This window comes from Priapulus caudatus, unplaced genomic scaffold, assembly GCF_000485595.1.
Source record: "Priapulus caudatus unplaced genomic scaffold, Priapulus_caudatus-5.0.1 Scaffold315, whole genome shotgun sequence".
Taxonomy (NCBI): Eukaryota; Metazoa; Priapulida; class Priapulimorpha; order Priapulimorphida; family Priapulidae; genus Priapulus; species Priapulus caudatus.
The window spans coordinates 148,126-159,510 of NW_014577376.1; the positions used below are offsets into that span (position 1 = coordinate 148,126).

At 49.2% G+C, this 11,385-nt stretch overlaps 1 protein-coding gene across 1 annotated transcript in view; it reads left to right on the plus strand.

The window, feature by feature from the left end:
• Nucleotides 1-5,867, plus strand: part of LOC106808933 (nucleolar protein 4-like) — a 101,949-nt gene extending 96,082 nt beyond the window's left edge. The window contains exons 7-12 of the mRNA XM_014811856.1: nucleotides 489-710; nucleotides 2,016-2,057; nucleotides 2,954-3,043; nucleotides 3,267-3,914; nucleotides 3,997-4,261; nucleotides 5,563-5,867. Coding sequence (XP_014667342.1) covers nucleotides 489-710; nucleotides 2,016-2,057; nucleotides 2,954-3,043; nucleotides 3,267-3,914; nucleotides 3,997-4,261; nucleotides 5,563-5,723 — 1,428 coding nt within the window. The 3' untranslated portion in view covers nucleotides 5,724-5,867. The remainder of the gene's footprint in view (nucleotides 1-488; nucleotides 711-2,015; nucleotides 2,058-2,953; nucleotides 3,044-3,266; nucleotides 3,915-3,996; nucleotides 4,262-5,562) is intronic.
• Nucleotides 5,868-11,385: the final 5,518 nt, after the last annotated feature.

Genomic DNA, 11,385 nt, shown 5'->3' on the forward strand with positions numbered 1-11,385 from the left:
ACACACACACACACACACACACACACACACACACACACACACACACAATTCCCCGTACCCCACGTCGCCCTAAGAGGTGTCGTCTGCTCCGAATCACGCACACACGCGGACGTAATCCACAGCGGCAGTTAGAGACCCGTATTCATTGCTCCTATTGATAAGTCACCTACCCTCTCTAACACCCACCCACCGCCACGTGACGTCACATGCTGTCGGACCTCCGAAATTCCCCCCCCCCCCCACCACGTGACATCAGTGCTTGCGTTTACGTGCATGTCACGTGCACGTCACGTGCAGACGAACGTCTGATTATCCTTCCAACCGGTGACGTGACGACAGTTTCTTACGCATCCGTACAGGTCACATGCAGTCCTAAACCTCCAAAACTCCCTCACCCTACTGCATTACTATTTTCGCCTCCGATCCCCCCCGGGCGACGGGCGGACAGCAGCAGCAGCAGGAATCCTAAAGTTGAATTCGTGTTCCAGATGTTTGTGCGCCTTTTTGTGGATGAGAACCTTGACAGAATGGTGCCAATCTCTAAGCAGCCGAAAGAGAAAATTCAAGCGATTATCGAGTCCTGTAATCGACAGTTCCCCGAGCTGCAAGAGCGGTCACGAAAGCGCATCCGCACATATCTTAAGTCGTGTCGGCGAATGAAACGAGCGAAAGAGAATGGATGGGACTCGGTCAGGCTGACGTTACAAACGGTGTTTATAATTTATATTCTCTTTACTAGTCTCTCTCGCTCTCACTCACTCTCGCTATCTCTGCATGTTTCGCCAACCGCAGATTTTGCGCGCGCTTGCTGGTGGTACGGGAAAGGTTAGCTTGAGTGTTGTTGGGGTGGGCGGCTGAGCTTGTGGGGGGAGGGGGGCTGCATCACTATCATTTCATCGTACACACCAGCCGATGGTGCGTGTCTATGAGTCTTATGGTGTGGAACTATAGCTGGTCGACAGTAAGACTAAATAGCTAGAAAGGGGACTGGGCGGTAGGCTGAGACAATATATTTGGTTCTCATCAGTAAAAGGCATCCGACGAAGCGCTCTGTTTACGTCGGATGCCTTATACGCTGTTTGTTGCATGTGCATGGTTTGAAAACAGTTTGCAGAGTAACGCTTTCGTATTTTAATCCCGCTTGTAGTAAAGTTGTCGTGGGTCTCTCGTAACCCCTTATTATATATAGTTATCCGACGCGTATTTGGGATAGCTATACATAGATGATATTTCTTTTATTTGCCGTAATCTCGCATGCGCAGACTGGCTGCTTTTCTCTGCGGCTAATGATAAAACTATAGGCGCGTTCACACGGACGTTTTTGGCCCGAGCCTAATTTAGCTGCCCGTGCCAGATTTTGGTCCATCGAAAAGCGGCCGGACAGGCCCAGCCAAATCTTAGCACCAGCTTTTCGGCGAGGGGTAGGAGCGGTAGAATCGGTTTGAGCGGTAGATGTCACGAGTGTCGAACGTGATACTTCGACGAAATAAAGTCCAAAACAGTATACAAATTCGAAAAATATTTATCAGGATGTCAGTTTTCAGATTGATAATTAAACTTCGGAACGTAAGTTAAACACTCTAAATCGTAAACAACGCCCATCTCGCGACATACTGTCCAAAGTATCTGTGAGTATATTTGTGTAATAAAATTTTATTTGAATTTGATTTGAATTTGACAGACATGTATTCACCTTGCGTACGTGTGAACGCTCCGACTTCAATTAGGCCCGAGCCAAATTTGGCCCGAGCCAAATTCTAGCCCATTTGGCTCGACCAAACCATGACCGTGGTGAACGCGACTTATATGAGGCGGAATTGCACCCAGCTATTTATGCTGCCTTGCGCACGCATGCACACACCCACACACCCACGCACGCACGCACGCCACGCCACGATCGCTGTTTATAGATGGTAATAGAAAACGCGTTTTTTTCTCTCGTTTTCTCGTCTTGTCTCGAATGTTTGTTCTGTCGATTGTTGCTAACTGTCGATGTTTTTGCTGCGTGTTTTCAGCGCCCGACTCCTCCGCCATTCTCACGTCTGCCGCAGCCGAATGCATGTAGCCGCGCGTGCGAAAACGAGAGCCAGAACGCCAAACGAAAACGGATGGGCCTTGAACCCTACGCCACCTGTATGTGATAAAAAGAATCACGCGCGACTCCACTGCAGACTTTCATGGACTTCAACATGGAACTGCACAGTTTGCCGAAAAATGTAAATGGAATTTCTGCGCTGTTTCTCTACATTGTGATTTTTGGCGTTCTCACTATCCATCTTCCATCTTCTATCTTTTGATCTATCTTTTTTCGCTCTCCCCCCCCCCGTGTTGCTCTCTCTCCCCCCTCTCTCTCTCTCTTTCTCTCTCTCTATGTTTCGTTTTTTTTTCCTTCTGTCTCTCTCTCTGATCTCTGACCTTCTCTTTCCCTCTCTCACTATGCTCTCTTCGTTCCGCCCGGCACGCATCGCAACATGACAGCCGTAACCCAGTGGAATAAAACAACCACCACACACCGAACACACACACACACACACACACACACACACACACACACACACACACACACACACACACACACACACCACACACACACACAACACACACATACACACACACGCACAACACACACCACACACACACACATCACACATACACACACACACACACACACTACACACACAACACACACACACACCATATCTCGTGACTGTCTGTTTCCGCCCATCTCTCTCCCCTGCTCTCTCTCTCTCTCTCTCTCTCTCTCTCTCTCTCTCTCTCTCTCTCTCTCTCTCTCTCAACCTACACTTCTTATTTCACTACCAGATACATCACTAAAGCAATCAGTATCCCTACGTCCGGCACGCGCCTTCGTCCCATCAGCGTGCTTCGTATAAATGCATGCTACTGCACTGTGTTTGAATAATTTCGGCTGCTATTCTCTGCTTCATTGCAGTTGCCCTCGCTGCCTGCCTGGGGCCCTGGCACCTACCCTGATGCGATATCGCATCGTGACATTTGGGTTGGCTGCAAAGGCACCAGCGCGGTAAGCTGGGTAACTCTGCCCACAATTTCTTTCGGGCGGTGGGGGAAAACATACGCTTTTGCACTTAGCTAATAATAGTGGCGAACTTGTGGGCTGTTGTAGCCGCAGCATCCGGGCATGAGCACGCGCATCTCTCATTCGTGTCCTTCGGCCATGGAGCCGACCGTCGCACAAAGTCGATGCATGTTTTCGTGACGTCACCGATGGTCAATGCGCGAAACAGTCCGACACTCGCCGAAGTTACGTCACGCGTCACTGCGTCGCCGCCTCCGTCACCGCCGCCTCCGTAACCACCGACTCCGTAACCACCGACTCCGTCACCGTCTCCGTCACCGTCTTCGTCATCGCCGCCTCCGTAACCGCCGCCTCCGTTACCGCCTCCGTCACCGCCGCCTCCGTCACCACCTCCGTCACCGCCGCCTCCGTCACCACCTCCGTCACCGCCGCCTCCGTCACCACCTCCGTCACCGCCGCCTCCGTTACCGCCTCCGTCACCGCCGCCTCCGTCACCACCGTGTCCGTCACCGTCTCCGTCACCACCGTGTCCGTCACCGTCTCCGTCACCGTCTCCGTCACCGCGTCCGTCACTACCTCCGTCACTGCCGTCACCGCCGCCGCTGCGTCCGTCACCGCCTCCGTCACCGCGTCCGTCACCGACGCCGCCTCTGTTACCGCCACCGACACCTCCGTCACCGCCTCAGTCACCGTCTCCGTCACCGCCTCCTCCGCCGCCGTCACCGCCTCAGTCACCGTCTGCGTCACCGCCTCCGCCACCGCCACCTCCGTCACCGCCTCCGTCACCGTCTGCGTCACCGCCTCCGCCACCGCCACCTCCGTCACCGCCTCCGTCACCGTCACCGTCACCGCCTCCGTCACCGCCTGCGTCACCGCCTCCGCCAACGCGTCTAATTTCGCGCTTATATTTTGTTCTCGTTCTCGCCGCCTCTTCTCAGAGGATGGACGCTGGCGTGGAGCGAACCCCCGAGCCGCGGATACAGGCGCCGCCCCCGCAGCCGCCGCCGCCTCCGCCCCCGCCCACCACGCTAGACAGCTTCCTGCGCAGCCAGGCGGTCGCCTTCCAGGCGGTGCGACCTGACCACTCGCACCTGTTTGCGAACGGCAACGGGCTGTTCAGACCCGGGTTCCCCAGCTATCAGCCGGCGGCGCTGCACCACACACAGCCACCGCTGATCCAGCACGCGCAGCCGCTCATCAACGGTACGTATAGATAACATCAGGATAACCTATATTATCTATATTATCTATATTAATCTATAATCTATAAGATATTTATTATCTATATTATCTAGATAACCTATATTATCTTACTCCTGATAACATCAGTACGTTAGTAGATCATAGGGCGTTTTAGGGGATTCCCTATTATCTACTTCTGATAACATGTGGAGCTAATAATACCTTAATAATGCATAATAAAGCGGTAGCTACTAAAGTATACTAGTAGCTACTAAAGTATACTAGTAGCTACTAAAGTATACTAGTAGCTACTAAAGTATACTAGTAGCTACCAGTACTAAAGTACCTAATAAATCGGTAGCTAATTATAATAATACTTAATAATTAGCATCAAGAGCTAATATTACCTCAATACCTAATAAAACAGTAATTACCAATGTACACTAGTAGCTACTAAAGTATACAAGCAGTTCCTAATAAATGAGCAGCTAATTATAATAATACCTAATACCGGTATTATTAACTCTTGATAGCATGTAGGTAAAACTCACCCGCTAGATGGCGTCAGCAATCAGCAGGCCTGAATAAGCATGTCGCGCAGTAGAATCAATTGAAAATACGTCTATTAAAGGTTTCAGTGCATGCACAACATACGTGATATTCGTGTTATATTATCACAGATTCAAAGATTTCGTCCAAAATTCGCCTGAAACCTTTTCGACAGAAATCGTTGAACCAGCGGCATAATGTATAATTCCAGTTACCTAACACCGGATCCCGTTTTGCACATAAACACGGTCGCTACATTATTTGCCCGAATTGCGTGATTTTTCCACAAACCCAGTGTCACTTTTCATGCCGCATGGACGTCTATAAGAGGGGACGGGGGATAAAAGGGAGATGGGAAAGCGGAGCGTGAACGATAGAGAGCGAGCGAGAGGAGAGACAGACAGAGCGCGAGAGAAAGAGAGAGAGAGAGAGAGAGAGAGAGAGAGAGAGAGAAAGAAAGAAAGAGATCTCAAAGGGAGAGAGAGAGATAGAAAGAGAGAAGGAGAGAGTTAGAGATTGAGAATGGGTGTGTGTTAGAGTGAGATAGAGAGAGGGATAGATAGATTGATAGAGCGAGAGAGAGAGAGAGAGAGAGAGAGAGAGAGAGAGAGAGAGAGAGAGCGCGAGAGAGCAAGAAAATGAGAGTGAGAGAGTGTGAGGGAGAGCGTGTATGTGAGAGAGTAATCATACAGATAACAAAACAACGCCAACCACGCCATCCCCCCATAACTGCCAGCATGCAGTCACCAAAACCAACAATTTCTATGTGTCAGGTCCAACCGATCTCAGCATCAAGGCGAAAGGCATGAAGTCGCAGCTGACGCCGAGCGAGGTGCAGGCCGTCAAGCAGCTGATAGCCGGATACAGAGAGTCGGCTGCCTTCCTCTACCGGTCCGCCGACGAGCTTGAGCAGCTACTCCTTCAGCACAACTAGGTGGCAGCACGGGCGTCTCGCGAAGAGCCGCCGTCGCCGCATCAGTGGGATTCCGACGTCGGGGTCTTCTACATGCCAGTCGTGTGCGTGCGCGCGCGCGCGCGTGTGTGTGTACAGATGTTATCTATGTGTCTGTGGTGTGTGTGTGTGCGTATGTGCGTGTATGTGCGTGTGTACGTACGTATCGTCTGTTGAGGAATGCTGTCGTCTGCCCCCGACAGTCTTTGGCGTCTGCTGCGGCTTCGACGTAAAAAAGCACAATTCGCATAGAGACTCTCCTACTAGAAGACGGCCGCCATTTTAGATGTACGCCAACGCCGTCCGACGTTCGGACGCAAGCACGACAGCAAAACAGCCGGCGGCCGTCTACATACCAGGCAGTCCTACGCGGCACATCAGCGAACGCGGAAGGTGGCGCCCCCTGGATGTGGATGAGGTCATCGATGAAGTTTCCTGTCGACAGTATCAGTTATGTGTATATTAGCGGGAGGGGAAACCACACACGCCTGCTGAGATCACACTGCACGACCTGTGCATCGTGTCAGACCACCCGCTCGGCTTAGCACGTGTTCCTAGACCGCGTGCGCGTCGTATGATGTACTAAGGTGTAGTTCATCTCGAATATGCTGAGTCTGGATATTCTCATTGCAGGCTATTGCTACTGCCGGCTCGTTCTGCTACACGTTGGTATGTCTCCCTAAAGCAGTAGCTACAGTAAGGCTGTGTATAGTCAGTCAGTCAGTCAGTCATATGATCTAGTCTATAGCGTGTACCTGTCAAACCCTGACACGGACAACGCAAGAGAAGCACGGCTGATATTCGTTCGTGCTCGCATGTTATCTCTCTGTGTAGCATGAGGAGCAGTAACGGAGGGCAGCTTTTGTAGATGGAAAGTTGCTGCCGTACGAATGCGCATGCGGCAAAGGTGCGGTTGCTTTTGCTCCAAGCCGCTATCGTACGCATGCCTGCCACTCTCGGCATTGTCGCAAGTGGCGACTCCTGCTGGCTACAACAGGCGTTGGTGCTTTTGTGTAATGTTTTTAAGGATTCGGAAAAAAATCGGTAGTTTCTTGCCATGACGTACGTACCTCTAAATAAGCATCCGGGTTTCATTTTGACCTCAAATCCGGGTTTTGTTTTGACCTCACATAATTAAATGCGTGTGCGACCTTTGACCTCTGATGACGCGGCACCGAGGTCCGTCACGGTGCTTTTGTAAACTGCATCCGCGCTATATACATCCGAGTAGCTGCGCATGCGCATGCGTAGCTACTGCAGCGCGAACCCAACCGCATCGTCTGCGTGCATGGCGAGTTAAGCATAGGAAACTACCTCACCCAGTCTCCGATAGGTGGCGCCAAAATGCAGTGACACCGAACACGATCTCGCTCCGAGCACCCACCATGTTTGTCTGAAGTGCGAGGACGATGATGTTGACGTTGGCGGCGATGACGATGGCGGCGGCGACCGCTTGTATGCGCGATGCAGTTGTGACGGACCTGGGTTGCCGGGTGGACGACCGAATTGCCATAGATTTCAGTACCTCATGCATAGCACACGTGTGAAATCTAGCGCAGCAAACTAGACTCAGGTTTTGATCTCTGGTTGAGTTGACGTGTCATCGGTGAGCCGATGAGTTATATCGCGAAAAGCGTTCGACAAAAGGCATGCGACCATTTCGCGCGCATCCTTCGTAAAACCTGCAGGTTGGGCAAACCCTAGCAGGGGACACCCTCTCCCCCCTTCTATACAACTTGCCGGCTATCGTGGTACCCCTTATCGGAAACGTCGTGAATTCGTGTACGAATGTCGCGAGTCTAAAAGGCGTTGCGCAGCACTTCGCGTGCAAATGTCATTACATGTTAGATCTCCGATAGACTCCAGGGCATGCTCGGCAATGGCGGGCTAATTTACTGCACGCGCTCACTGCACTGTGGCGGTGCTGTGTTAGTACCCTAAGCCGCTCACAACTCCATGGGGGTATATATATATATATATATATATATATATATACGAGGGATAGCCGGCCCTCTCTCTTTCGTCGACCGACCGCTCGGATATATACGCATATTGCTGTATTAACCTCGTAGGATTGTACGTGTTGGTGCGTCGATAGGCGGCTCCTCCCTTCCACCACACACCATCACTCACTCACGCAGCATGAACGACGCGACCCAGGGGCAAACTTCAGGGAGTTCAAAAGATCAGGAAGCCCTTTAGGGTAGCCCTCAGGGAGCATCAAAGGGTAGCCTCTTGTTTTTTTCACTTACGCGTGCGCAACGCTGTCGATGAATCCGACCGACTGCGCCATCTATAGTGTATACGGTTGCGTTCACACTGCGATTAGATGTTTAAAGATGACTGGACAAGTGTAATGGCAATAAGATGCTGCTTATAATGCCATCATGCAGTACAGCATAGCGCTTCTCATATAGATCATCGCAGATCTCACTCGTGCAACAGTCACCACGTGCACCGAATGAATAGATCTTGCGCTCTCGACGCTTTCTCCGCCTTGAAGCATGCTGATATTAACTAGTTTTCTTCGTTGTTCCAAGCGCGTGAATTCGAGTAGATTTCAGAACGCAACGAGGGAGAAATAGGAATAACATTTCTAGTTTCCGGCGCGTCAAGTCAATCAAGTCAGAGATGTGCATGCGCAAAGCCTCTCGGGATCAGCGATGCTCATCGCGCGGAAGTGACGTCATAGTTTCATGCCTGCCTGCGTGAATGACGTGTGGTCGGTAAACGAGCCGGCGGCCATTTATTGCCAAAATGGCCGCGCCGTCGACGCCATGTGCGACGTAGAAACCTAAGCGTGTCGCGACATGCGACACGACGTGAACTAAAGGTTATAGCATTTATTTATAGTCGATATATGTCCAAATGTCAGGCAAAATGTCAAGCCCTCCGCGGTCAGCTATGTTCTCGACAACACGTATAGAATAGCTGAATAGCTCACATCCAGCTCTACAAAAACCTTATCAAGCCCTAATATTAAAGGATCCATTAGGAAGAGCATAGCAATCATATGTTGTATCTAAGGCAGTGATACTGTACAGATGATGAGTGAACGATGCAGGAGTACTAAGATGTGGGTATCATCAATTCACCGCCAAACGGCGCGGATCGAGGATTATTGCGTAACAGGCTTATGTAAGCAGAATATATAAAACATATATTGCAGAGATGCGTATATATGTATATGTATATATATATATATATATATATATATATATATATATATATATATATATATATATATATATATATATATATATATATGCGTACTCCTCGCACTGGTTCAACCAAAGAGTTATTATTATTATTATTATTAGTGTAATCATTTTCTCCTTTCTGATTATAGGCTTTAACGAGTTGAATGTATATTTAACAGAAATTAAGTAATTATTTACAGAGAGATTTTTATATTTATACAGCCGCCATGTTGCCGACGGCATTATTTTCATGTTGAAATATTTATTTGAAGAGTGGGGGCTCGCACCGTGAGGTTGTGAGTGAAAATCATCGTGTTTGGTCGAGGCCGTACATTGAGAAGGTTGTAGTTTATTTCGTTGTTCGGTTCGGGAAGCACATTTCGGTTGTTCATTTGTTCTGTCAGAGCGAGACTCGCGTCGCGTAGAGCTCTATCTATTTGCATTAGTCGCAGACGAAAGCATGCATAGGGATCATGATTTGAATCTGAGGCTGCGATATATCGAGAATTAATATATGTGGAGCCGGATGATCTGCTCTCTGACTTTATGCATGTTTCAACGCTAATCGTCCATGTACTAGCGGCCACGTAAAGACCCTTCTACGTAGTCGTTCGCCACGCTCCGAACGACAGCTCTCTCGTGAATCGATCTGGAGGCGTTCACGCCCATCTATACCCCCACGGCCCGGTTGCCATGCGTCGTGATCCTCTTAGTGTCCCATCGTTTGTAGTGCACAATTTTGTTACATATGAATGATATTAATAGGATCTCGAACAGCTATGTGCGACCGCCGTACACTGTTGCCCCGTCCCAGCGTGACCACGCCATTGCTGATCAACTCTATCCTAGTCTAACCTAACCTAGTCTGGTTTAGCTTAGCCTAACCTACTCTCCTTTACCCTACCATGCCTAGATCTACTATACCCCCACCCTACCCTACCCCGTAGCCTACCATATTGTTTTCCAATCCCAACCTACCCTACCCTAATCTACCTCACCCTACCTTACCCTATCCCATACCCCACCATACCCAACCTACCATACCCTATCATACCCTACCCGATCGTACGCCTTCCTCCCTGGTTAGCTAGAGCGAGGGTGTATGTGTGGGACGGGTGTAGTAGGGTCCATACGCTAGCTCCTCTGCATTCACGCCATCCTGGTTACGAAGAGGGCGGGGCTCGCCCAGGCTGTTACGGCAGTCTACAGTGAAGCGATTTACGAAGTCGTACTTCGTGTATCATCGGCAATGTCCGCCGTCTGACGCTGCCGACCGGGTATACAGACGATCAGGCATTTTTACCAGCAAGCATGGCTGTTACTAAACGACATTCAGGCATTTACATACGCGATCTTATATCAGGGTGTTACTAAAAGACATTCAGGCATTTACTAACGCAATCTTTTTCAGTATTTGAACGCAGTGACTGCAGGACGTTATGTTAGTCGTATAGATTTGATATGTTTATTGTGAACCATCCGGGTAATAATACTGCATGAGTTACTTGCTATCGGGTTCCGCAGTGAAATAGATTACTTACTACTCAACGTCTGTGAATCGACAACGATCATATACGATGAGCATCCTCGATGGAATACACCTTCATATGATGTCGTGTTGTTGGTGCGGGAATGCAGACAGTATCGATGTTGCGTGCCACTACCCACAGATCGTAGTTACTAACTTGCAACTGAAGCCCGTCACAATCAATTATAATGCCGTCTCTTTCTCAGTCAAATATAGTTAGGCATACGATGTGAGTGCTTTTTGATGTTTGCTAACCGATGTATGAATAGTAGCAATGAGTGTCATGTGTGGATATATATACATATATACATAATATAAACACACATGTATATATATCCATACAAACGCACACATAAATATATAAATATATATTATATATCAGATGCGTACACACAGTGTTTAAGCGCTCACGTGTGCAAGCGTGCGTGCGTGCGTAATCGTGAGTGCGTGCGTGCGTGTGATGTCATCACAGTAAGCACGAGTCGCGCGTCTTTGTCAGTGTAACTCGATGTTGTCAGGAGCTTTCTGTTATGTTTTCCAATGGCGCCTATAATCGTCACGAAAAGCCTCTCGTCACGACGACGCGTGCAACACGTGATCCGACACCCGTCCCCCTCACCTCCGTGTTTCTCTAACCTTCAACGGCCTGCCCTGCCCCTGCCCGGTCCACACGCCTACTTGAATCCATCGTTGTCCACTCTCCTACTGAGGGCATGCACGTGTGTGTTCCCGTGAATGAGTAAGCGCTGTAGACACACATTCATTTTTGCTCCACGATGTATGTAATGTGTAAGAGAGAGAGAGAGAGAGAGCCGTGCATGCATACATATATGTATATATATATATATATATATATATATATATATATATATATATATACGTCTGTATCTCTCTCGTCTATGTACGTAGTAACTTA